The sequence below is a fragment of the Aspergillus aculeatus genome (genome assembly GCF_001890905.1).
Source record: "Aspergillus aculeatus ATCC 16872 unplaced genomic scaffold ASPACscaffold_11, whole genome shotgun sequence".
NCBI classification, from domain to species: domain Eukaryota; kingdom Fungi; phylum Ascomycota; class Eurotiomycetes; order Eurotiales; family Aspergillaceae; genus Aspergillus; species Aspergillus aculeatus.
In genome coordinates, this window is record NW_017962986.1 from 250012 (window position 1) to 277188 (window position 27177).

A 27177-nucleotide genomic window follows, 5' to 3' on the forward strand; every position below is an offset into this window, starting at 1 on the left:
TCTGACTCCGTATCCCCGAATCAACCGGGGCAGTGGAACGAGGCGGGGGTGGATTTTCCAGCGACTGCGACAGCTCCAGCTCGACCGTATTTCTATCCCACCGTCTCCCCTCTTTTTCTTAGAACCTTCTCTTTCTCTTGTCAAATTTCCCTCTCTTTTCTTTTCTTCCTCTCCTCCTTCTCTTTCCTCCCATCTTACACCCTCAATTGCTATTCCATCCCTTCCCTTCTTCTTTTCCCTCCTCCCCTCTCCTCTCTCCTCTCTCCACTCCCCTCCTCTTCCTTGAATCAATCCCACAATGTCAGCCTCCGCCCTTCTAAAAAGCCGTGTCCGGCGACCCTCCTACCTCAAGAAGCTGGCCAAGGCCGAGGATTTGATCGACCTCTTCCCCCATGGATCGTACATCGGCTGGTCCGGATTCACGGGTGTTGGATATCCCAAGTGCGTTGCCCAGTCCCTTTCTCGGATTCCTTGATCTGCGCAATTCGATCTTGCTTCAAACCTGAGTCCTAGGCTAATTGGCCCCCAGAAAAGTCCCCACGGCTCTGGCCGACCACGTCGAGAAGAACAACCTCCAGGGCAAGTTGAAATACAGCCTGTTCGTGGGCGCCTCGTCCGGCGCCGAGACGGAGAACCGGTGGGCGCGGTTGAACATGATCGAGCGGCGGAGTCCCCATCAGGTCGGCAAGGAGATCGCAAGGGGTATCAATACCGGCGATATTAAGTTCTTCGATAAGCATCTGAGCATGTTTCCTTCGGATTTGGTTTATGTAGGTTGTCCTTCCTCGCTTCGGTTGAAGTTGAGGTCGCTGTGGGCTCTGGGTTGCCATGGGATGGAAGTGGTTGTCTACGGTTGAACTCGTACTGATTCTCGAGGCGTAGGGCTGGTACACACTCAACAAGCCCAAGAACCGACTCGACGTGGCTGTCATCGAGGCCTCGGCCATCACAGAGGACGGCGGCATCATCCCCGGTGCCTCGGTGGGTGCCTCCCCCGAGTTTGTCCAGATGGCCGACAAGATCATCATCGAGGTCAACACGGCCAGCCCCTCGTTCGAGGGTCTGCACGACATCGTCATGTCGGATAAGCCCCCGCTCCGCAAGCCCTACCTGATTATGCAGCCCGAGGACCGCATCGGCACCCCGCACATCCCCGTCGACCCGGAGAAGGTCGTCGCCATCGTCGAGTCCGACTACCCGGACCAAACGCAGCCCAACGCCCCCGAGGACGCCGGCTCGCAGGCCATCGCCAGCAACCTGATTGAGTTCCTCAAGCACGAGGTCAAGCACGGCCGCCTGCCCCCGAACCTGCTCCCGATCCAGTCGGGCATCGGCAACATCGCCAACGCGGTCATCGGCGGCCTTAGCAAGGGCGGCGCGGACTTTACCAACCTGAAGGTGTGGACCGAGGTCCTCCAGGACTCGTTTTTGGACCTGTTCGACAGCGGCAACCTCGACTTCGCCACCGCGACCTCCATCCGCTTTTCGCCCGACGGCTTCAAGCGCTTCTACGACAACTGGGAGCGGTACGCGGGCAAGCTCCTCCTCCGCCCGCAGCAGGTCTCCAACTCGCCCGAGATCATTAGACGGTTGGGCTGCATCGGCATGAACACCCCCGTCGAGGTGGACATCTACGCGCACGCCAACAGCACCTGCGTGATGGGCTCGCGCATGCTGAACGGCCTCGGCGGCTCGGCCGACTTCCTGCGCTCCAGCAAGTACAGTATCATGCACACCCCCAGTACCCGGCCCAGCAAGATCGACCCCACCGGTGTCAGCTGCATCGTCCCCTTCTGTACCCACATCGACCAGACGGAGCATGATCTGGATGTTGTCGTCACTGAGCAGGTACGTCCTTCCCCTTTTCTACTCGTTTTATTTGAATAGTACTAACAGAGGGGAAAAAGGGTCTCGCCGACGTCCGCGGCCTCTCTCCTCGCGAGCGCGCCCGCGTCATCATCGACAAGTGCTCCCACCCGGACTACAAGCCTATCCTCACCGATTACCTGGACCGGGCCGAGTTCGAGTGCCTCAAGAAGGGCATGGCGCACGAGCCCCACCTGCTCTTCCAGGCGTTCAAGATGCACCAGAATCTGCAGGAGAAGGGCACGATGAAGATCGATTCTTGGGAGTAAACCAACCCTTTGACCTCGTGTCTTCCTTGTTAGGTGGAGAAAGAAAGTGTAGGCTGGGATGGATGGAGTTTTCCTTTTTTGAAGGGTCAATTGGGAAATGTGGATAATACCATAATAAATCATATCCTTTTGTATTGCTTTGCATTCGATCAGGCTGTAGGGTGTGTTTGGAGTGGGTTCTTGGGCTTATGTACTCTACTGTGAATGTCTGTGTGTGCATGTATGCGATTATCTTGCTAGCAGGGGGGGGGGGGAAAGAATAAACCGACAGTAGGAAATCCTACCACAGAAGGACAAATATCTCTACTAAGAAGGATTCAATATAACCCAGACTTCCAGATCATGAACTGTGCAGTAACCATGCTTATGCTCATGCTCATGCACCTCTTGACGCACCTACCACACCTACCAGGAAAAGATGCTACGGTTTCTGGCCATGTGCAACGAAGCTTAATCCGAAAAGACAACAGGCCGGCGGCCCCCTGTGTCCTCGCGGACTAACTTACAGCAAGCTATGGAGAATTACTCGTAACAACAATGGTAACAACAACAGGAAACCCCGCCTCACGTTCGCGGCCCAATCTTCCATCAACGTCCTGGAGTCTTTCTACTACCTTCGGTATACTTCATACCTTTCGCACCGCTTGATAAACCGACCACTCTTACCACCCACCATGACCCGACCCTAAGGATATAATGTTCACTTATAGTATGAACTTTTGACTTGTTGGAGACTAGGTCTTGTTGGAAAGCAGCTAAGCGAGTTCGAGAGATAGTACCAATCAGGAGAACTTTGGGAGACGAGACTTGGATTGATCACTTGGGCAGTCGACAGTACAGTTCTGTTGTAAAAAGAAAAGTTCGATTCCTTATTTTTTTTTTGGCTCGTAACAAAAGGACTGATATACTTACTGACATACTGGTCTAGCATACTTGGTGAATTTAATGTACATACATACAGTAACCTATACGTTCCCCCCCTGTGCAGGTGTTGCACTAATATCGGCGGGACATAAATCCCACTGCCAAATAGACACTACACGGTACCAATAAACTTACTAGGTATACACCTGTAGATAGGACTCTCTGATGGGTGAGGGATCGGGTTATCTGTGATGTGAGCTAGCCAGCTCGTGGCTTTGGGGTATATCCAGGAAGAAAAAGGATATCATGTGAGATCCCTTCTAATTTATATAGCTTACTACTTATTTGCTTGTAAATTGGCATGTGAGAAAGAATACTAGCCAGCAAAGAATCACGCGAGTGGCGTTGATGTGGATTGATGCAAGCGAGGAAATCTGTGTTGGGAGGGGAACTTGCTTGTATGAGAATTGGGTCTGATGCAAGCTGATAAATAAGAAAATGAGAGGGATTTGCCCGAGTACGGGGTCTTGATATACAGATATTCGAGTCTTATGCTGAAAGGTAAATGGTTATAACTGGTGATGGCAAAAAAACATAACCAAGAAAGATCAAGGGAAAAAAAACAGATATCGAGTATCTAAACTTAGATAAAGTATACAACAACCCCAGAGACTTTTATGGATGTTGATATAGTACAAACTCTAAACTTCTCCTTCATATAATGGATCAGGAAAAGCCTTTCAGTAGAAATCCCAGGGGCGGGACTGCAGTTGGGCTACCTAGGAGGTTTAGCGCAATATTTTCACCAAGGTGTTGTAACGTCTAAAGAATTATGGTTGTTTAGCTTTTAATCGCTTATAGCTCCAAAGAAGCTGGGGTCACCTACAGATATGATCCACAAGACCCGGGTCTTTTTACAGCTTCCAGGCTATCTTGCTGATTTTTCAAGCTGTATTCAGAGTCTTGGAGCTTGGTACTAAATGAGAACCTTTATTGAACGTATGAACAGGTATACACCGCTTCCTCGATTGGCGGATATCGGAAGTTGACATATATGCTTCGCCTGCGTCGTTTGCCTTGCAAAACAGACAAAAGGCAAAGCTCAATTAGGCAGAACTTCGCCCCTGAAGTGCAGCAAGCCGTCGGGCATTGCGAAGATGATTGTAGGTAATGAATGGGTCTTTGGACACATCGACCAGATGATCCCAGCCGTACTGGTCGACCCGACCCTGCTGCTCACACTGCAAATACCCCGGGGCGAATCGCTCAAACTCCTCGGCCCACTCGGCTGGGGCGTAGTCACTGAATGATTGCAGGTCTCCGCGCTGGCCGAGCGCCGCCATGATCTCCAGGAGCGGCGGATGCAGGTCGATGCTAAAAGTAGTTTTATAAACCGTCAGTTTATATGATTCACTTTCACTCAGAAGACAAAGACAACGAATCACGTACGGCTTATTGACATATAGATCCGCCTCAGGTCTCTCGTCCATAAGCTTGCTCCATGAATGGCCCAATGCATAGCGGAGCGATGTCAGGGGACCCAAGTGGAACGGGACTATACGTGTCTGGCAGGCAACTTGCCCGTTCAGAGCGAAGCTTTCGGGGTTGTAGCTCAGCGGATGACTGACTGTGTTCTGCAGGTGAATATACAGAAGCATCAAGAGCTTGGTGATACGGGAATAGTTCTCCGGATCATAGGGCTTGTCCACCAGGCAAACCCTTTCGACGCCCATGCGCCATGTAAATCGGTGATGTCCGGAAGTGGTGCACACGAATGTTATGACTGGGAAATGTGGATTCGACATTAATCTCTCTCTCTATTCATTCTGTAGGTCCATGGGCTTATTGTAAGGGAATCTCTACATCACGAAAGCTTTGATCCGCACGCGCCCATTTCTCCACCAGAGTCCGCCGTTGGATCCTATCCGCCTCGGGGTCAGAAGAAGGAGTCCAGGCTTCTTGTCACGTGAGATATGATCAGCTCGACTTCCGGGTGTGTCTGTGCCGGTCGACGGTCAGATGTACCGTACCTTTTGAGAACAGGCACCGGCCTTTGATCTCTTCTGGCACATCAACCTCATCCAGCTCGCTATCGGGGTGTAGACGGACAGCAGGCGGGATACCGCCAGGCCACACGTGCGCTCTTGAAAGGAGAGTTTGCATTGTATTATGGGAGGAGCTGGAAGATGACGGGTAGGTATCGATCTTTATGGCGAAGGGATTATCAGTTCGGACCACCAAATACCCTGCCGAGCCCTGATGTGGGGTGGGCGGGGAGAACAGTGGGGCAAATTAGTAGGAGTAGCCTCTGTGCTTGCGTCCATCTGGATCTTGACTGTTCCTCTATTTTACTTAACTTCAAAGTATAGTCTTCACGGACCATAATCATTTCTTCTCTTCTTTCTTCTGGTTGGCTTTCCCTTGGGAAAGAGACGGACAGCCGAAGACGATCATCCTTTGATGATATGAATAGAAACGAACCCTACCACACTGCCTGCAGCCAGCATACACTGACTGTCAAGAGGAAGAAAGTAATCCAATATCATCATGCCCTGCCTACAATAGGAATCCAATAATCTCCTCTAAGTCCCTTTATGAGAAGCTCATGCTTACGAGATGGATAGACCATCTGAACGGGTCATATCTTGTACAGAGAGATCCCGGAAAGAGAAAGAAAGAGAAAAAAATAACAAAAAAAAGTACAAGGAAGCCCAACAAATTCCGTGGAGCGCTCGATCTCAATGCCGATGACCATGGTGGTGGTAACGGTGGTTGTCGAGGTGCTTTCTCTACGCAACCTTTTAGTATCCAAAATCTCTCATCTCGGACTACGGCGAATGGTTCATAGCACAGCCTCTCCATCATTCGGCAGCCACTTCCGCTGGAAATCCCCTGGGAAAAGAAAGCCAGCTGAATAGACAAATTACCAATACTGTGTACATTGGATATTGGCGGAAAAATAATCGGAAGCATGAAGCGGTTTCGTGGTTGTCTATAGTCTACACCATTACCTAGGGCTAAGTTGTGGGTGGGGGTCAACGCCACTGTTAAAAGGGACTAGCGTTTTAATAGTTCCCACGCGTCAGTCTGGTAGCGAGTGAAGGAGGATTTATCTACGAGTTGTACCTTCGAATCAGAGCTCAGGGTCTTGGATGTTTCCGGGCCGGAGCGGAGGTTTAAAGAATTTTAGGATCCCATCGGATTGCGGGCTACTCCCGGATTCATCCATGTCTTAGGGTAATAAGATAACACTTTAGATACGAAGAGTACTCATAGTGGATCTTATAAATGGAGCCATTAATTTCCGAAGATAAAATAGTCACAGACCTAGTGTCCCCGGAAGCCGAGAACAGTCAAGACCCTGTCAGAAAGGCTTGTGAAAAAATCACCGAACACCCCCCACCTGCTCCACTGCCCTCGGGGTTAGTCTTTGCAAGTTTACTGTGTAGTGCTTGACAGAGCCAGATAATTTCCACATTTCAAGTGCCTGAGGAGCAACTCCTCCTCTCTCTACCCCTTTTATGGAGCTCGAGTCCAGATTCGAGTACTCTGAAGCAATGAACCATGGGTTGGTGCGAAGCAATATTATTCGATAAGTAGAGGTGTGAAATCAAGGTGCTAGCAGATTGAAGATTTTTTTTGTTTTTCGTTGACTTTCGCAAAGCACGACAAATGAACCCGCTATCATATCCCCTATTTGACCTGAACCTATCAAGCAACTAGTAGTGATACTAAGGTAAGCTAGCCCTACAGGTCTGGAGCTAACTGGAATGGGAAATCTCCTCCTAGATCCATCAGATGATCTGCAAATCGATTGCCTGTCCCAGTTAAGAGGCGTACGTCAGCTTCTCTCTCCGGCTGTTCCGCATTGGACCCGCACAAATCCTGCAAATGAACTCAGGGCTTGGAAAGGGTTCATGCACGACCATTGGAGATGACAGGGACTCAGGAACCGAGGAGTTGGCTCCCTAGCTGAAGTGCAACCTGTTACATCGGGTCTAGTCTCTGCAGTTAGTAATGCTGGACTAATGGTTGAAGCCAAATATGGAAGTTCTGGTTTCCCACTAGTTGAGAGCCCTAACGAGGGTTGATTTCACCCCAATGCTTCTATACGCACTTCTTCTAATTTGGCTAGAAAGATTCTTCTCCTCTAGTCAAGAAATGTGACTGCCACAGCATTTTTTTTATTGCCTGTGTGTGGTGCGCCTTGGTAGTGTGCCATGAAAGCCTCTCTTGGTGTTACGCAATCTTTGTGCATGCATACCCAGTAGCTTCGCTAGCCCCATTCTGTCAAGCCAATGCAGGCAATTTATAGTTCATCCGGTCTTCAGCTTCTAAGAAATTATCAAATGATAGAGTTGTACAGCCGGGAAACGCGGTTTTCCTCGGATCTGCGCAATAATCTAGCTCTCAAACCCCGTAAGGAGAAAGAACGAGAGAAAGGAGATCAATTAAAAGAGGAACTGCACCACCTGCGTCAGGGCCAATGCGGTGAGAGCCGTTGCCACCGACGACCCGGCGGACATTGACTTCCCTGCAGCCCCCGTGTAGCCAATATTCAGCGAGTTATTGTTGAACCCGACGGTACGCAGCCAGGTTGGGGTGGCGGTGTCGTTGGCCAGGATGTCCGAATGGTAGGCATCCAGAACGCCCGCGAAGCGCAGCGTGAACTGCCCCTCGGCAGGGTCCCCGTAGAATAGATCCTCGTCTTTGCCGTGGGTTCGATGGCTCTGGAAGTACCCGTGAATAGTGTAGTTTGCCGTCTCGCCGTCGAACTCTAGCCTAACCGTCATAGCCGGCCACTCAGGCTGAAAGATGCCGTTATTATCCCGGGCCCAGGGGCCTGGTTCAATGTACCAGGGAACTATCTCTGTGGTGGTGCAGTTGGTCATGTTGACCCTGAGAGCTCCCAAGCCGTCGTCCCATGTATTGATGGTGCTCGAGAGACGATATGGTGGGCTCTGAGTAGTTGTGTTCAGTTCCCAATAGAACCAATCTTCGCCGCTCTTGTCGTCACGATACGTAGGTCTATCTCCCCCTCTGATCAGCCCTCTGTGATTCCACATTGTGGAGCAAGAGCGAGTAACGGAGTCACTCGGTGAGAGGAAAAGTGACGAACTGGGAAGAAATATAGCTCCATTGTAAGGAAGGGAGATTAACCAGTGGCCAACCGAAGCTAGTGATGGTAGAAAAGTCAAAACCAGGGACCCAGAGCATGAGAAAGGCATTCACAGGGTCGCTGTCATTGTTCAATATGCTTGGCTCAGTAAGGGCGAGGATCGTGTCATATTGTACGGTGGTCGTAGTATTGGCGAGCAACGGGCACTGGGCGCTGTCGTTCGCAGCTAAGCCCGTATAGGGCGTCAATTCCAACTCGGTAGTTCCATTGTAGTACGAGCCTACCCAGTAGTACGGGTCGTGAAGGAGTGTCACGTTATTAGGTCGGAAGGGCAGGGACGCATTGTAGCTCGCATCATCGGCGGCGGTTGTGAGGAAGGGAAAGGCGAGGCTGAGGATCACAGCATGAGCTGATGCAGAGACACGCATTTTGACTCCCTTCTGCAGACCCCTGGGCAGTTTGGGCCTCGAGTCAAATATAGACGTCTTTCTCTTTAGTGGACCAGGCAGTGTTTGGTTCAATGGGCCAAGCCTTGCCGTTTAGTGCTTGGTCTCGGCTATTTACTCGAGAAAATTTCGGTGACTCCATGAAACTGAGTTGGCTTGCTAGCGCACTATTATAAACTAACTTGTCTAAGGAGATCATATATGACCTACATGATACCGTCACACAAACTCAGTCCCTCAGATGGAGTAGATTGTTCAATTGACTGAGCTTAGAGCGCGCCCGAAAGTCAGAGGAGCTTTAGGCCCATTTATGTCCATCTGTGCCGGACGTCCATCTCTGGTTCGAACTGGCCTAAAGTAGTCCAATGGAGTAGTCCGTAGATAGTGCAGTGGACTGTCAATGTATCGTTCCTATCAATGTGATTAAAAGCCTTTACACGCAAATGTCAGTCCTATCTCAACCGTGACCATGTCCGAGAACAGAAAGGGCACCGCTAGGCATTACGAGCACACCAAACTAGCCTCGAGTTAGGTAAGACCAGAGAAAATATTTTTTCGGGGGGAGCTCCTTTCCGGAGAGTCCGCTAAGTACCCAAGGTCTGGCATGATAAAGGTAGTCGGAGCTATTCGTGATCTTAATTGTAACAAGAGAAGTGATTCAAAAGGTGCTTCAAGAAGAGATGAAGGACTGGGCTCTTTGGTCAGGATATCAGGGCACTCTGAGGCTATGAGGCTCCGGAAATCAGCAGCGAAATCGACCGTGTCACTCAGGCCTGCTTCAACGGTACAGTACGCCGACAGGGGGCCGAAGCGCTATGCACTAGTACCTCCTATCCATTACCGAGTTCGGCTCCAAATACCACATTGAGGTAATCTCATTTTGCACACCCGCTTGCCGTTGGTAACTACTAACTAGGCGTTGTTGGGATCCGTTTGTCTGCCAAGGGCGACGATATGGTATTACCTTTCATTTCCTTCCCCGAAAATATGGAGTGTAGTAGGGAGATACTCGCATTGGATAGAGAAGAACCCCCGGCTCATTCTTAACCCAGCCGAGTATTTACCCAGCGAGGACAAACCGCATCCCCAATGCCGTGCCTTGTCAAGTACAGACTCGCGTTCTCAGTTGCTGTACTGAGGAGTGAGTTTTCCTGTCCCTGTCGGTCCCTGAGACCCTGTGAGTCCCTGGTTCCTGAGTCCCTCAGTCCCTAGATCGTTCATACGCATACAAATGAGAGATGCAAATTTCTGTCAGGCTGGCCTTTTACAGTGATGGGTCTATGAGCTTACGTATGCGTTTAACCGGAATCGGTAAGAGGAATGCAAATCATTGAATTTTCGATAGATCATGAATAAAAGAGAATGATTGCTCGATCAGGTTAGCTCAAAATATGCGGGAATATTCCGGAATCATGTCGACTGGTCTAGACACCGTAGACAGGTAGTTATAAGTTGCGGAACACTTACTGTACTGTAGCCTGTACTGTGCATACCTTTCTCCCCATCGGAAAAAGGACGTTAGAATATGAGTACGATCACCTGAATGGAAAGTGCTACAACCTCATTTGTGCTTCTTTCATAGTTAACAAGTGAACTGATTATTCTTCGGTGCTTTAGGACAGATATTCTCGTGTGTGGCGTCAAGATAGGTTCTAGCTGAAGCCAAACAACAAGCTCTGACCAGACAGCCTCTACACCTGCTCAACCCCTGGCTATCGCCTCCGTATCGGCACCGGAACCAGACGATCTTATCTCCGGAAAGTAGTGGGTACCGCGCTCTCGGTTCGGCAAAGTCTTTCCGCGACATCCCCCTTTGTTGCTGAGATATTCAGGAACCAAAAGTTTCTTCCGCCCTAAATACATGAACCCTTCAGAACCTAATTGCATCAGTGTCTACATAAATCGATGATCATGTACATTATAAGGGTACCTTAGCATTGAATATCTAGCAACGCTCAATCCATATTCAGGGCTTGTCATTGGAATTCTCGATGGCCCGAGCCGCTCGGCTTTTCGGCCTGCAGCCCTATGCCCTAGTAACGTTAGCGGAACTCAAATCTAGTCATTCGCCATTGAGGTAATATCTAACAGCTTGAAATCATTCCAGCTTATTATTCATATGCCTAGGCCGAAAGATGACCCACCGACCACACTCATATCAAGACTTCAAGGCTCTTTCGTTCGTTCGAATAGTTTCACCGATCCGCATTGCAAGCTAAGGACAAAAATTTCACCTGACCCACAAGGCTGAGGCAATGAGGTTTGTGTGAAGAATCTTGATGCACACCATCTGAATCTAGCTTTCTTGGACATTTTCAATTCTTTGCTTTTCCTTTTCAAAAAATTGTTGATATTAGACATGAGACTTCTAGAGGAGCGGTCGAATTGTAGGCGTGCTTCCATGTGCAGCATTCACTGCCTTCTCAAACAATGAGATAGTCGATGTATATCGCTTCACTAGTGCATGATCACTGCCACTACCGGAGCACCAACTGAATCAGAGTCAAAAGTCCCACCAGAGCCCCAACGGTTGACACCTTCGATGCTGCCGAAGTGCATTTACCATGCTCTGTAAAATAAATCAGGGGTCAAAATAAGGACTGTATGCCACACATGGTTTCGAGTAGATAGTATGTCAATAGGACGGGGTCATTGGAGAGGAATACCTCGATCATAAGCACACTCATAGCCGCAGTCATAGATGCTTTCATTGAATTTGATATCTTTAGTCACATTGACACACTGATAGTAGCCACACTCGGTTGATGCTGCGCTCCACGAGACGACGTCGAGTTTGGTAGGGGTACGTTCGCAAATACACTGCAAGGTGGAATTGAACGTGCTGACGACGGCATTCGTGGTATTGGTGGTAAAGTTGCCGGCAGCACAGGTGCCATTAGAAGACAATTCGAATAGATACTCCGTCACACATGGGCTGTAGCAAGGCAGACAGTCCTCCACGTATGCATTCCAGGAACAGGCCATGACGGTGAAAGAGAAGGGGTCAGCTGGTATCGTCGTTATGAAAATGTGATGCCCCATCATTGGCGGGGGGGGGCTTTGCGGGAATTTTATAGTTCCCAATAGAGCATAAGCAGGGTAGACTAGTGCTAAGCTTCTGCACCAAGATTCAATAGCTTCACCTTTCATGAAACTCATCGGGTAATCCATGGTGGAGCCGTTGGACCCGAGCGGCGAGGCCGGCTCACTCGGGTGGCTCATAACATAAAGCTACGGTGTAGGGCTGCCCTACTCATATCGGGCGACTTGCCGTTCTTGGACTATCCTCGAACCCTCCGAGATCGCATCGACTGTACGGAGTATAGAATTATTCTGCAGAGAGGCGAGAATGAGTAAGAACAGACAGTAACTTCGTATCCCAGTCTTAGCATTAGAGCTAGTGTAACAGTGCTTCTCAACCGTATGGCGCCGGCCTGTATAGTCTTTTTTCTTTTCCCTTTTCTAATTACTCGTCAAGATGTTTGGCTATATAAAGAGCTCCCAGGCTGCTTCAAGACTATCAATTCAGTCATTCACTCATCCAGTCATTCATTCTTCCTTTCTCTTTTCCCCAAAGCTTTCGTTCTTCCCCCCCCTTCACTTATTATTACTGTGCCACATCGATTGTGGATAACTCTCATTTACCATCGAATATGGTCCTTCGTTTATGCTAATTACTTTCGTTTTTATTTCCCTTACCATTTTACATTATGCATCTTCGAACCTTCTGCATAAGTGCTCTAGTTGCGAGTGTGGCTGTAGCACGAAGGAACAACATCAACTCTTGTCCAAGTTCTTGTGACAACAGCAGTGACACTTTCAAATGGATCTCATACCACTCGACCGACCGTTTGGTCGCATGCAACCAGACCATGCTTTTAGACTTCGCTATTCACAACCCTCTGAATGACTCCCAAACCCACTCGACAATCTATGCTTGCACTCCCGGAAGTGAAACAGCCTCAATAGCCTCAACGGACCAGGCACTCGTTGCAGGTAACCACACTAAATTGTCCGCTGGTTTCGAGCTGGGCACTTGGGGTGCTATGTCCGACATGGAGGCGAGCCAAATAATCGACTCTCTTGATGATGTTCAGGCCTACGTTGCATCCAACCCAGCTAAAGCGAGTATCTTTGGCTATTCGGACAAGGTCGTGGTCGGAATCTACATGGGCGGTCGTTTTGAGGCCTCTACCACGGCTGCCACCGTCGTCGAGCAGATGACCAGTTACCTCGCGACTCAAGGCTCGTTCGAGCAGATGGCCCTGCAGTACTGTGGCTCAACTGCAAACTACATGGTCGGACTGGCAATCAGCACCCAGGCAGACCTTCCTGCAGTACAGCAGCTTGTCAAGACTTGGAGCGATGGGAACTGCATCTCGGGATTCGACTCGGAGACGGAGGTTCAGACTACTCTCATGCTTCAAAACAAGACTTCCTCGAGTCCCAACACGGTGGTCTCTCGGTCCGTACCACGGTCAGGTCTTGGTTCTCGTGCTGACACCTGCTCGACTGTTCAAGTTGTGTCCGGAGACACGTGTACCACCCTGGTCACTGAGTGTGGAATCACAGCTACCGAGTTCTATGAATATAACACAGCCTCTGATCTGTGTTCCACTCTCGCTGTTGGCCAGTATGTCTGTTGTAGTTCCGGGGACTTGCCTGACTACTCCCCTACAGCATACAGCAACGGAACATGTTACACATATCTGGTCGAATCCGGAGATACCTGCTCCTCGATCGCCGCGTCTACAGTCTTACCACGGACAAGATCAACAGCTACAACAACAATACTTGGGGTTGGCTGGGATGTGATGATCTCCAAGCCGGGGAAAATATCTGCCTGAGTGACGGGGACCCTCCCTTCCCTGCTCCGGTTGCAAATGCCGTATGCGGACCGCAGGTGGCTGGCACGACAGCCAACGGTACCAGCTATGATAAGTGGGCTGAACTTAATCCCTGTCCTCTCAATGCCTGTTGCGACGTCTGGGGTGAGTGCGGGACCACTCCGGACTTCTGTACTATCACGGAATCTGTTACTGGCAACCCGGGTACGGCTAAGACTGGAACCGACGGATGCATCTCCAACTGCGGGATCACCATTGAGAATAATTCGACTGCGCCTGCGGAGTTTTTCTCGCTGGGCTACTTCGAGTCTTTCAACGTGGATCGCACCTGCCTTACTATGGACGCCTATATGATTGACACTGACAAGTACACCCATGTGATCTTCGGGTTTGGGACCATCAACGCCGACTTCTCGATCAGTATCAACCAAACGGAACAGTTCGAGCAGTTCCTCAACCTGACTGATGTCAAGAAAATTGTATCTTTTGGTGGGTGGGACTTTTCCACTAGCACCGACACCTACAGTATCTTCCGCGAGGGTGTAACTGCCGCCAACCGTGCTACCCTGGCCAAGAATCTTGGGGATTTTGTCTCCAAGTACAGCCTCGATGGTATTGATATCGATTGGGAATATCCTGGCGAGCCTGATATCCCTGGGATTCCGGCTGGTAGCAGCGAGGATGGCACCAACTACGTGGCATTCCTGAAGGAGGTCCGTTCTATCATTGGCACTAGCAAGACCCTCTCGATTGCCATGCCTGCTTCTTACTGGTACCTGCAAGGGTTTCCTGTGGCCGACATCAACGATATTGTCGACTTCATAGTCTACATGACTTACGATCTGCACGGGCAGTGGGACTACGGCAATACTTCTGCCGATGATGGCTGCGCGGACGGTAACTGCCTCCGTTCGCACGTTAATCTGACCGAGACCTATTACGCTCTATCCATGGTCACCAAAGGTGGCGCGGATACCAATAAGCTTATGGTCGGCGTTTCCAGCTACGGCCGATCCTTTGAGATGACCGCCGCGAATTGCACGGGGCCGGAATGTACCTACGTCGGGCCCAATTCGGGGGCAACGCCAGGCCGGTGTACTCAAACGGCCGGGTATATCGCCAACGCTGAGATCAACGAGATCATTGCCACCAATCCCACGGTCCAAGTTTTATTCGATAGCGGTAGCGACTCAGACATCATTGTTTACAATGAGACTCAGTGGGTGGGCTATATGACCAACACGACCAAGAGCACTCGTACCTCGTACTACAAGGGGCTGAATATGGGCGGAACCACGGAGTGGGCCATTGACCTGGAAGCTTTCGTCTATGCACCTACCGAGTTCAATGAGCAGGTGGACATGTATTTCTCGGAGAAAGTCGTCTCATCGCTATTGAACTCGTCGGATATCTGCTCGTTCCCAGCGTCTAGCGAAAGCAGCGCCACCGCAAGTAAGGAACGAGGGGTGGCAGCCTATATCGACTGGCTATTAGAGGATGACTTGCAGACTTGTAAGTGTTCCTCTCTCAATTCACTAGCACTTTGATGAATTGTGACGACTAATCCAGAAAATCCAGCCGCATACTGGACTCGACAAATGTTTGTCTCTACGGGCGCCGGATCCACACAATGTGACCTCTACCCTGACGGCTCTTGTCCCTTCCCGACGGGCTATTGCAGCAACTACTCGAGTCCCGAAGAATACTGGGCCGAGTACGTGGTGGCCAACTTCCGTGAATATGTGAATGAGTTCGGAACATTGTTCCAGTTCGCGACCGCCAACCAGACCCTGTCTATTGCCGACATTGTCTCCGATTTTCCCGTCAAAACCGGGCCCGCGGCGCCGGGTCTGTCGACTGTGCTCTCCAACGTCGGCAGTATCCTAGGCATCGTCGGAGCCGGGGTGCCGCTGTTGGATGTTCCCGAGGAGGTCGAGACGGATGTAGGCAGCAGTCTGATCGGGGCCGCCAGTGGCATCTTTGGGGTTGCGGGGAGCTCCGTGTCGAGCAGCACCACCACCAGCACCGAGACCGAGACTCTCCTCGACCAAGTGCAGCAGGTATACAGCTGGATGTTGGACGGGGTCGAGGACACTCTGGCCGAGATCTTTGAGCACGGCAATATCTCGAGCTGGGCCTCGGGGCTTCGCGCCGGCGACTACACGTCCGAGATCGCCAACTTCTTCGACGGCCGGTACATGTTCGAGCTCTCCGAGGAGCAAGCCAAGGGCATTCAATCCATCTTCAACCAGCACCTGCGGGCGTACCTGGTGGGCAGTGCGCTGGCGGCGGCCAACTACTATATCCTCAAGGGGGCCTATTCGACCACGGACTGCGCCCAGAAGACCAGCGGCACGGTCATCGGCGACAGCTGCTACACCCTCCAGTACCCGTCCTCCACCGGGTGGACCCTGACCAAGCAGATCATGACCGAGCTCATCAGCAGCGACGATCTCACCAAGCTCACGGGCACCTACGACGTCGACCTGGAGACCCTGTACACCAACTCGTACACCTGCCAGAACACGACCGGAACCTACTACGGCACCAAAACCCCGACCTCCGCCAGTGATATCCTCGACGCCGCTTCAACCACGCTGCCGACTTGCTTCTTTAATCTTCCGGTCTTCACGGTCGAGATTTCCGACGAGCCCAGTACGAACAACTATCTCTCTTCCCCGTGCCTGGTCTACCGTCTCAATTCGACCGCAAGCACCGCCGAGCTGGGCGTGACCTGGATGCCCAGCAACCTGGCGAAGATTTTTGTCAAGGACTTCTGCCAGTGCAGTCAGTCCGAACGCGAATGCCTCCTAGCATAGAATACTGGGTCAAGGAAGAGAGGGCCAGGAAAATGGTTATAACGTGACACACCTGGAGATGTTTGGCGTGGGAATTTTTCACTCCACAAAAGTTTGAGGTTGGAGGGGGGTTGGCGGGGGGTGGGGGCTAGGGGACGCCGTGGAGGATCGGTTTCTGCCCGTGTTAGTCTTTACGAACATTCCAGTATTTTACAGTGGTTTCGGGTTTCCATCAATGTTCGTTGGGATACAAAGCGCGAAAGTGTTGGCGCGATGCAGTATAAAAGCTGGGAAGGCATTCATCTGAAGACACCATGTACATTCTGAGGGCTCATCCTAAGCATCTGACAGAAAGCGAGCCAGACAGATCCAGTCTCAACTATATCAATGTCAACATTAAGGCAATCACTGAAAAGCAAAAAAAAAAAAAGGAAGGCGAAACCCCAAGTAAACCACAGTAATACACACTTCCCTTCCCCTTCCGTAAACAAAGGAATATCATTATAATCCAGATGGCGAATTCCTCCTCTCCAATCCGGCCGATTTAGCATGACGGATCCATTCCTAAGTCCGGTGGTGCAGAAAGTAAATTGAACTTTACCTGTTGGAATAATCCGTAAGAATCCTGTGGGAGGATCATCTTCAGATCCATGAGAGAGAATTAGCGAGGAGTGGAATGATCATACGCAAATAAAGTGTTGAGATTGCTTGGATTCGGCTGGAACTGAAGCCCTGGGTGGCCAGGCCCCTCCAGGAAGAAAGTAAAAGATTCCCCTCCAGTCATACACTAACCAGGAACAAACGCGCTGTACTGTCCTCCGCTTTATAGGTCGATCAATATCAACATCAACATCAACACCAATCCCAACAATGATATCGATATCAATCCCGAAGGGAACCTACGCCCCTCAGCAACTAAGTTCAGGCTGGGCCAATCAGTATAGTAATTGCATATTGCAACCAAGTCCCGTGCTATATCCACGGTACAGTCCTAAATGTAAGTAAAAAGAACAAAAAAAAGAAAGAAACAGACAACCCCCAAAAGAGCCCCCCGGCGAGTAAGGCAGGGGAAGTATAACTCAACACTACCCATCACTCGCAGCAGCGACTTTGCCTTCCCCCCCCACCACCCCCCGACCGAGAAATAAAATAACCCGCCACCTACAGTCCCGGATGCTAGTCCACCTACCATCACACTGGAGTTAAAGTTCACTAGTATTACAGTAGTAACTACAATTAGTAAGATTCCAAACCGTGGCCCACCTCTTTCTTTGAACTCTAGCATCTTGCCCCGAAAAAAGAAAGGAGGTCAGAGATTTTCATTCGTTTGAACAGCTGTATAGTACTGGACAGTACTGGACAAGTCTGTTGTTGATAAAGAAAAGAAAAAGAAGAAGGGACAACAAAAAATACAATATCTAGTACCGCACCGTCTCCATCGATATATCAATTCCCTGGCTGAATCTTTAATACTTGCAAAACTCCGTCCGAAATTAGGGCTAACTCCTCCGCGGGGGTTCGGCCACAACCACAACCACAACCGTTTCAAGGATTCAAGGATCTCAGGAGGACTAGCCGTTATCAGACGGTTTCCTATGTCAACAGTATACGATCAACTGCAGGTATACAATCAACTACAGGAAACGAGTTTGTCTATTATGGATTACTAACGAGCTTTGAATTAGATCTCTGAGTTGGACGAAGGATATCCTCCCTGGGGGCGGTAGCGCAGGGAAAGGATTCAGGGACCGGGGACCAGGACTGGGTGGATCGCACTGGTATCCTGGATTGAGTTTTGTGTTAATTGAATTGACTCTCTGTATACGGGACCGTAGTGGTAAAAGAGTGGATCTTTGCAATGGAGCCCATCATTTCGGAAGATAATTTCCTATGTTCCAAGCTCTTGATAAAGAATTGACATACCTACGTAGTGTGTCCAGTAGTCAAGAACAAGAGCCGCCAAGTTTCCGCCAGAGAGTTCTGTGAGCACGCCCCCACCTGCCTACCGGCTTTGGCGAAGCTTTTGGTGCATCCATGCGGGTCTATCTTTCTCTACAAACTACAATGAGGGCTCCCCGTTTTGGCCCCTCGAGCCCTTATGTAGTGTATGCATCGGAGAGCCACAATACAAGTAGGTTCCCAGAAGAAAACACTCACGATGATATGTACGGCCTCATCTTCATTGATCAGTTAATCCTCAGCCAACCCGACTTCGAATTGAACTTCCTGCCGGAAGCACGACACAACCCCTATCAGCCTCATTACCAGCGGAAATCCTCGTAGTGCTTACCATATTCGCTGAGCGGCCATTCATGCCTCAGCGCCCCGTCCGGCGGGAAGGGCACGCTCGCGCCGCGCTCGATCACCCCCAGGAACACCCCCAACGCCCCGAACCCCTCCATGCAGCCCACACAGGCGGTTCTCCCAAGCGAACAGGTGCGGGTCCGGATCTTTCTTCTTTTTCGATGATGATGATGATGATAGCGCATCTCTTCCAGCGCTGTGGCGCTCGGTCGGAGCAAATTGCAGAAAAAGGCGTTGCAGCGACGGCAGCCCGTCCTCGTCGCGGCGGTACATGAGCAAATCGTCGAGTTCCTCCGCCAGCGCCCACGAGGCCTGCATCAGGCAGTCTTCGATGAACAGGCTCTGCAGCGAGCGCGGGAGAAGGGTTCGCAGAGGGGTCGCAGGTTGCAGAGCGTGGGTGCTGTGGAAGAAGGGGAGTAGGTTGGCCCATCGCATGCGCACGGTGTGCAGAATGGGGAATGCGGTGAGGTCACCGAAGAAGACGGGGCTGGGGTGCTCCGCGTCCTGTGGAGTTTCGAGGCCGTGGCGGGCCAGGGCTATGCTGAGGTGGCGGAGTGAGGATCGAGATCTTTGGAGAGGCCGGTAGAGCTGTGAGACGTCAATCCAGCCCCGCCAGCCCCAGCACTGATCCACCTCGATCGTGAGCGATTCGAGGTGCGGACACCATTTGAGGAGGCGAGGGAGGCTGGACAGGGTATCGTGCGGTCCTTCCAGGTCGAGGTGCGTCAGCGATAACGCCACCGCTGGATCATGGCGCAGTTTGCGGGGTAGTGGACTGTCGCCTGGGTTGCAGATGTAGAGTTTGCGGACGGAGGGGATGCGGAGATAGGGCAGCATTCGCTTGAGCGGCACGGCTTCGATCCCTCCATCACAGTGCCATACCGGCCCATCGCGGAGGGACACCCGGGCGAGGCGCGTGAGGATCCCGAGCTCGGGGTTCTTCGCCCACTGAATCACTCGCTCGGAGTGGGTGGTGTATCCCTGCGTTGCCACGTCCGTTTAAGAAAAACCCCATTTCATGCGTTCCTCCGGTAGTTCGACGGCTAGCCTCTCGAGGTTTTTCACTTGGACCAGCAGCAATGCCAGCCAGGCATCCTCGTAAATCCACGGATCTCGGTACATGTCTTGCCGTTCTTGATGGAGCTGGAGATCCCTTCGCCAAGCGTGATACTTGCGTCGATGCTTGCGCTTCGCATCGCCGTACGGCAACATGAACGCGCGATATTTCTCCTCCGGCAGGGCTGGTAGTGGAGTTGTGCGACTCTGCTCTTTGAGACAGTCACTGGGATACAGAGTCAAGGAGCGGGTCAAGGGAGCGAGACGTGGGTTCTCAATCAACGCCTGGGTGAATCGCCGCACGGGGTTTCTCTCATCCCCATCCACAATTCTGAAAGCGTCATTCCAATAAGTATTGAGGGGAAGGCTGACTCGGTTATAAAGAACGGCAACAAATAGTGAGTAGTAGTCCTTTGATACGAGGACCAACTGGGAAAGATCGTGGGTGTTCAGGTAAGATACTACTTGGAGGATAATTTCCCCGGGCATTGAACCGAGAGCCATATCAGAACTTGACGGGGAAAGTGACAGAAGAAGGCGCACTTGTAAATTGCTGACTCCTTAGCAGTGGTGCTAAGGCTAAGTAGTAAGTATCTTACTTAAAAGTCACCAGCTAGCCTTGCCTTTAGCGAGAGGGCACAAGAGAAGTGGGGCTGGACCATAGCTCGGTAAAGCTTTCTGTCGCCAATATGGTAGAACATAAATCTAAGAACATCTCCGGTGGTGAGATTTGCCCATTTCTTCCCAAGTTTGTAGTTGACAGCAGAGAGAAAAACGGAACTTCGGACAACTCCTTATGCAATCCATATACGAGGAGTGTCAGTATTAAACGGATTTGTTCTTGCCCTTCGGGGTCCTGGTCCTTCGAAATGGTGGCTAAGAGTTTAGAATAGAGGCCTTTGGTGTCGGGAGGCACAGCTTGTAACTTGGCGACCAATGTATTGGGCTCATTTGCTTTAATCCTGCGCAAATATTCCAGTGACAGATGGACCCACAGAAACGTACCACTATTAGTCAACTGGTCTGCGTGCAGCATGATAAGCTGAGGACACCATACATTCCACTTGCCCTTTGCTTCAATGTTGATTCGACCTCGTTCTTAACATCGTCTGGGATTGGGCTTGAGAGAAAGAGACTCTTTTCCAATGTCCGTACACGACTGGTGACGAGTCTGTCAATGTCTTGCTGGTTCTGCTGGTCAATCAGAAGTTCCCACCTGACTTGCCAAATCTCATCCATAAGTGTGGCAATATTGACATAGTCTCGACTGGAATAAATATCTTGGTAGGACTTGATTCGTCGGCGACCTTGTTCAAAGTCTGCAGTAACTTGTTTCGATCATCATTGTTTCCGTCAATGATATTGGTCTGTCAGGATTCTCTCCCTATTCCAACAAGCAGAGAAATGCAGTCTTCTCGATCTGGAGTCGAGCTTGCTGTCTGTAACTCAGAATATTTGTCTACCACCCCCTTGACGAACGTCTTGGCCCCTCCAGTGCAGAGTTGCTTGAGCAGCGAATTCAAAATCAGTTGTGCAGATTTAGCTTCACTTGCCCGGTTAGCTTCGTCGACGTAAAAGAAAGCGATGCGTTCTCCATTTTTTTTGGACTGGCGTACAGGAGATGTGAGACCAAAACAGATCTAGGATGAAGCAGTCGGAGCTCTCGCGCTCGAACACATTGGTTTTCAGGATCATTTCGAGCAGGTAAGTCGTCAATTAGGCCTAGCACCTCCTCCACTTCGGGATGATGCGCGTCCGTGCAGCGCGTTTTGAAAGAACGGATGGGCCAGGTGAGTGTTTGCTGTTTTCCCAGACTTTGAAGGTTGCAGAATTGGTTGGTCTTTGGTCTTTGAAGGGGAGGGGAGAAGTTGACGGAAGGGAAGGTTGGGAAGGAACCACCGGGGGAAGAGCAGCGTCGAAAGTAGCTGGTAGCATCCAAGATAATCCGAACGGGGAGTAACTGCCCATGAGGCGGAGTGGTTCCTCTTGCCCTCTTGTGAAAAATCTACGGTCGTAGCTTGAGGTCTGAGAGGTTGCAGGAGCGGAGTGATTTGGAGATATCAAGGACGAACCAAGCAGGACTAAACTCGGTTTGTGTAATAGGTCTCTGTATGCGTGAGCACTTCAAGATAATGACAACTGTACATCCTCGTAGTCCGCTGAGCTCCATCAACCAGCAAGTCAAACAATACTATGAAACGACAAAATAAGAAACCAAAAATCGAGTTCATAAATCATCAGGACTGGGTTGGTGAAGATATATAGTTACAGCCCCGCAACCAAGCTCATCCCACAAGCTCTCGCTGCCGCTTCCCCTCTCATTACCCTCCTATGTCCACTACCCCGTTCGGCTTAATGACATCTGCCACATCAAGATTATATCCAAGAAATAGAAGTGAACTTCGCTTGCGCATTATTTCCGAGGGAGCTACCATCTTCCCCCAAAACAAAAAACAAATCAAGGCAAAACTATACAATATAATAAACAATCGTCTCGAACAAGCATCGACTAATTTACCCAGAGTATGGTTTATGCTGGTGGTGGTAGGGAGGATAGCTGGCTTGCATTTGCATGCGGAGGCGACGATCTATTCGGAATCAATGTTAGTACAGGCTCCATGCAAGTATTGAAGAAAGAAATGAGAAAGGCGGAAGAAGAGATTAAAGCCGAAAAGCTATGCTTTGGTACGCACCTTTTTCGAAATCCCGCCACCTTTTCATCGTAATCTGACTGCTGTCAAACTCGCCCTCGCCCGCCTCGTGGCCCTTGTCTTTGCCGCCCGCCGTCTGCCGCGTGTCACCCCAGCTGAAGTCGTCGAACTTCCAATACGAGTACGTCGGCAGCACGAAGTTCCACACGGGCAGCGACAGCAGGTAGATCAACATCCACAGCACGTACACCATCCTGTGGGCGGTCACCACCACCAACACACCTGGTAGTCCCAGGATCAAAGCTAACAGAACCAAGGGCAACACCTGGACGGGGCGGTGGACAATCGAGTTGATCACAACGTAAAAGGTGAAGGCGATGGCGGCGGGCAGCACGAGCGTGCCCACCAACTCGATGAAAATGACGAACTGCATGCTGAAACAGAAGGTGCCGCAGAGGTCGCGCACCAACACCAACTCCATCAGATTGTGCACGGTACTGTTGATCCATCGCCGGCGCTGAGAGAGCAGCACCATGAACTTGTCCGGCACCTGGGTCTTGCACACGGCCTGCGGCACGAAGATCTGCTTGCGCTTGGGAAAGGTTCGGAGCATGAGTGTCGACAGATAGCGGTCCTCACCTAGGAGAAGCAGGTTCTTCTTATGGAGTGTGTCCACGACGTTCTCTGAGTAGTGCTCGACCACATCCGGGTTGGCGAGAATCGGAACCCAGTAATTTTGCCCGCCCTTGGGCGCTTTGATACGATACATCGAGAAACATCCTGGAAGACAGGTCACACCACCAAAGACTGACTCGAATGACTTGGCCTGGTGATGAGACACAAAGTATCTAGATGGTTGGTTAGTTTGCACCCACAACAAGAACAGAGAAGTAAGTAAAAGAAGAGAAGCATACTCGAACACCTGAATCATCGTCACCCAACTGTCGGTCTTGTTGGCAATCTTCGTCTCGCCACACAGTCCCATAACATCCGGATCTTTCACCATCGCCGAGATCATGTGCGTCAGACTGTCCGGAAACACCTTGGTGTCTGCATCGACACACAGAAGAACCTCGTAGAAGTCCGGCGGAATTCCGGTCACCAGCCAAAGCCCATTAAACATCTCAAACTCCAGTTCCGTCATTCGTTCATCGAACATTACCTTTTGCAAGAAAGACATCAAAATGATCTGACTATCTCTCTTACCACGGTTACCAGGTTTGGACTGAGTAGCTTCCGCCGGTGTCCCACATTTCACGACGATCATCATGGGCACGCGCTGCTGCTTCTCCTCGGGAATGATCGAGTTTACGCCGTAGTCGTAGAAGCCGGCGTAGACCTTGGCCATGTTGTGCCGTTTAGATCCGGTGGCCACGGCAACATAAGAGAAGGGCTGGACCTCGTCCATCGGGACGATCGGATCACGCATCATGCGCAGAACAATCTCTGGAGTGGAAAACTCCTCGCCTTTACCCTTAATCATTCCATCACAGATCACGATAATGGTTTTGTGGCTGTTCGGATAGTCGGTCATGGCAATGGAGTCCAGCGTGGAGCGAATACCCTCTTCACCTTCCGAGTAACAAGTCACCAGACATAAAGAATGAGCCAAGGGGAAACCATACGGCTGCCACTCGGGAGGGGGCTGAGGGATGACCGCTTCATGAACGAAGCCACCTAGTCCAGCAGACTCCGATTCCGGCATCGCAGTTGAATACCGAGAGTCCTGAAGTGCCAGGCTAGATCGACTCGCTGAGTTGGCATGGCGCGAACCATCAGCCGTCAAACTACCTCCGCTTTCGTTGTAGTTCTGCCTATATACGGAGTTGCTCCCACCGGGCACCAAGCGGGTGGTCGAGTTCTGACTGGCCATCGTCACATATTGATATTTCTGCTTGCCCCCGTTGCTCACGGTGTAGGGACTGGAGAAGCGAGACGTGGTAGGCAAGAAGCTGGCCCTCTTACCGGGCCGTTCCAGCATAGTCGGGTCTGCGATTCGTGGTCCCGGGCGGTAAATATCGTTTGACCAGTCCTCGATTTGCTGGTTCCGCGTTTTGGAGTCAGCTGCCATACTAGTCCGAGCTGGGGCATACTGCTTGGCCAGAAACCACTGGAAAAGCAAAGCAAAGATGAACTTCACCACAACAATCGAAAGAATGAAGATAAGTGATACATAAAGCACCACCTTGGAAGCAATACAGCCGACCGTGTCAGTGTCGATGCTGCCGACCTTGATGATCTGAGACAAACACTTGCCGATCTTTTTCTCCTCGCCAGTTTGCAGATAGTACGTGAGATCAACCCCGCGCACGGCCGAGTTCTCGCGAAGCTCATCAAATTTCTTCGGATATTTGACTTGCGTTGTGTTGAACCAGCGTAGAAGATCCAAATCCAAGACATTGCCAGAGTAGACGGCAAGATTCCTGCTCTTATTCTTGGTGTCTTCCCACGTGTAATACACGTCACCGGAGCTTTTCAAGTTATAGAACGACTTACGAGCCGAACCGGAAGTGTGGCAGGCCCAGCCAAGGTAGTAAGACTCCGTCATGTTCGGCTCGGACGAACCGTCCTGGTTGAACGCATGACACGGGAAGTACCACGCAAGGTCGCCATCTGAGTTTGTCGGCACATCAGATCCATCGGCAAGAGTGATCAAGCCCTTGCACTCCCCATTGACCTCCTGAAAGAAGAAGCTACCGTCTTGGCCTCCGTATTTATGCGATAGGTCCCAAAGCACGTTAGTCCCAGCTGGAATGCCCGCGGCCGCTGGGTGCGTCGAGTGCGACAAGTCGTATGCCTGACCGTGGAAGATCATGTAGCTACTACTGACTTCATTGACCCTAAGCCGAGTCGGGGGAGTGCCGCAAACGGTGGCCGTGAAACCGAAAGTGAGGAAACCGACGAATGCCCCAATCAGCAAGATGATGCTGATCAACCCAATCTTCTCCCGCCAGGCGCTTCTCTGGGCCTTCTGCGGCATGCCGAAGCACCTCAGGATAAAATCGGGGGCCCAAAAGGTGATGATGGCGCAATACGTGGTCCAGGGACTGGGTGGCCGGACCTGCTCCAGCGCCTTCTGGCGTTCTCTTTCTGCTGCAGCAGCCCTCTTCTTGATTCTGCGAGATGATCTTCTCTTCTTAATGCGACGTTTCTTGGGGGACCTTTCCATTGGCTGATTGACATTTCCCTGAGTGACGTATACACCTGTCTTCCCTTTCGATTCCGAGCTTCGCGAGCTATTTGTGTCCGCTTCCTGCTCGCGACCCATCATGGGCTCGTCCCCGGTCTGGGACGGGTAGGTCGGCATGGTCTGCGACTTCTGGCGATAGGGGTAATGAGGATGGTTCTGGTCCACTCGGGTGCGTTCCGGTTTCACGAAGCTCCTTCGATTCCTCGAGTCTGTCCCCCAGTCGCCCCTCTCCACATCCGCGTCGCTTCGTCTCCTGGAGCTGCGTGAGCGATGGTGCCGGTGGTGGCGATGTCCCGACGGGGAGCTGTCTTCGTGATCATGGTGGCCTGTCGACTCGCGGGTACGGTGGCGCCTCCGGGAAGATTCGCGATACGAATCAAATGTTTCTTCACGTCGCGGGGAAGCCTTCCCCGGACGCTGAGGTAAGGACATGGCCCTAGTGCCTGAGAGTTTCAATTCAGATTAGTGATTCGTCGCCATCGGTCGCAAAGGCGCAGGTTATTCCTTGAATGTGTGCGAACAGGGTAGAATTTCCGAAATGTTGGTTTTGCGCGTGGTTTGCATGTGAAATGCGGACAGTTGGGGGGAGACATGATAAGATAGCATCAAGGAAAGACCTCACCCACCTTCACCTCAGCATGAACAACCGTTGTGAGGAACGGCCTTTCGCAACAATCTGGTCTGAATTTCGCCTTCTCGTAGGCAGGAGGCACTTCTTGCTGGAAATGCAGACGATGCGCGCGGGGCGGGATACAGCTGCTGGCAGCTCCGTGGTTGGATGCCAGAAAATCCTCCGTGGACAAGCAAGCCAGGAATGAATGTGGAGAAAGAGGGAGAGATTTCAGGACAGAAAGCGAGCGCGGATCCAACAGGCGGAATTTTGCTGCCAAGGAACGAGCGACTGGAGCAGACGAGCGAGATGACCGAGCGAGCGCAATGGATGAAGAGCAAGTGGTGGAAAAGGAAAGGGGAGATGGGTGAAACCACGGCGCTGCGGGCGATAGTGCGGAGTAACCAGCAACTAGCGGTGGTAGTCCCTGTAGGCTAGATCACTAAGAGGCTAGCAGAGGAAATGAGAATACGGGAACCCAAGATTGTTCAACCAAAGGTACCGTCCGTATCCAAATATTGATAATTACGCCGGGTCTCTTTCCCACGTTGCTCCAGAAGATCACGGGGGACCCGTTTCTTATCGTTGCCAAGCCAGTCGAGTCGGGCCCATCCGATCAGCGAAGGAAGGCGAGAAAGAAAGAATGCTGGTGGGGTAGAAAGATGGCAGGCGGCGGTGACAGATGATGGGAGGAATGTAGACTATGAATAATGCCACAAGAAAGAAGAAGGATAAGAATAGGAGGAAATTGATGGTTGAAGGATGACGATGACTGGCCTATGGCATCAAGTGAGATAAATGAGATAAATCCTGCGTACGGAGTACTGTACACAAACAGTCTTCCGGTACATGTGCTGTGCTGCTGCGGGCGGTCGCTAGGGGCAATGGATGGCCTGAGGTGTGTGCCCCGCTCACAAGTTAACTATCAGCCAGACCAGCGAATCTTACCGACCCATGGAAAATTGTTACGAGCATCTGCAGAAAGAGATATAAGTTGAGTATGATGCTGTTGATTAAGAGTCTATCGATCTCACACTCCGAATCCCTTCCCTTCTCAATTCTGATGAGACAATCAGGCAGAGACTGGTAGAGAGAATGGAGAAGCATGCAGTCCAAGCTGAGGTATCCAAGGTCGAGAGCAAGACCCTGGCTTGATT

General features: G+C 51.1%; 6 protein-coding genes across 6 annotated transcripts; 2 read left to right on the forward strand and 4 right to left on the reverse strand.

Annotated features, from left to right (window-relative positions):
• The first annotated feature begins 156 nt into the window (after window positions 1-156).
• On the forward strand, window positions 157-2246 carry coaT (acetyl-CoA hydrolase ACH1). The gene is made up of 4 exons (XM_020196489.1): window positions 157-441; window positions 530-770; window positions 883-1848; window positions 1908-2246. The coding sequence occupies exons 1-4, from the start codon at window positions 299-301 to the stop codon at window positions 2133-2135; spliced, it is 1578 nt and encodes a 525-aa protein (XP_020054590.1). The 5' UTR covers window positions 157-298; the 3' UTR covers window positions 2136-2246.
• Window positions 2247-4105: 1859 nt separating this feature from the next.
• ASPACDRAFT_1857579 (uncharacterized protein) lies at window positions 4106-5162 on the reverse strand (the record flags this gene model as incomplete). Its single annotated transcript, XM_020197558.1, has 4 exons — window positions 4106-4373; window positions 4449-4782; window positions 4868-4957; window positions 5030-5162. 4 exons carry the CDS (start codon window positions 5160-5162, stop codon window positions 4106-4108), a joined length of 825 nt encoding a protein of 274 aa, XP_020054591.1.
• Window positions 5163-7450: 2288 nt separating this feature from the next.
• Window positions 7451-8546, reverse strand: ASPACDRAFT_44760 (uncharacterized protein; the record flags this gene model as incomplete). The annotated part of the gene is made up of 2 exons (XM_020201476.1): window positions 7451-7960; window positions 8208-8546. 2 exons carry the CDS (start codon window positions 8544-8546, stop codon window positions 7451-7453), a joined length of 849 nt encoding a protein of 282 aa, XP_020054592.1.
• Window positions 8547-12619: 4073 nt separating this feature from the next.
• Window positions 12620-16230, forward strand: ASPACDRAFT_1889517 (uncharacterized protein; the record flags this gene model as incomplete). The annotated part of the gene is made up of 3 exons (XM_020198531.1): window positions 12620-13197; window positions 13245-14923; window positions 14990-16230. The coding sequence occupies 3 exons, from the start codon at window positions 12620-12622 to the stop codon at window positions 16228-16230; spliced, it is 3498 nt and encodes a 1165-aa protein (XP_020054593.1).
• A 2289-nt stretch (window positions 16231-18519) lies between these two features.
• ASPACDRAFT_61784 (uncharacterized protein) lies at window positions 18520-20073 on the reverse strand (the record flags this gene model as incomplete). The annotated part of the gene is made up of 2 exons (XM_020203700.1): window positions 18520-19494; window positions 19579-20073. The coding sequence occupies 2 exons, from the start codon at window positions 20071-20073 to the stop codon at window positions 18520-18522; spliced, it is 1470 nt and encodes a 489-aa protein (XP_020054594.1).
• A 1531-nt stretch (window positions 20074-21604) lies between these two features.
• chsF (chitin synthase CHS3) lies at window positions 21605-25754 on the reverse strand. Its single transcript, XM_020196490.1, has 3 exons — window positions 23135-25754; window positions 22263-23068; window positions 21605-22157 (listed from the first exon to the last, which is right to left on the reverse strand). Exons 1-3 carry the CDS (start codon window positions 25525-25527, stop codon window positions 22084-22086), a joined length of 3273 nt encoding a protein of 1090 aa, XP_020054595.1. The 5' UTR covers window positions 25528-25754; the 3' UTR covers window positions 21605-22083.
• Window positions 25755-27177: the final 1423 nt, after the last annotated feature.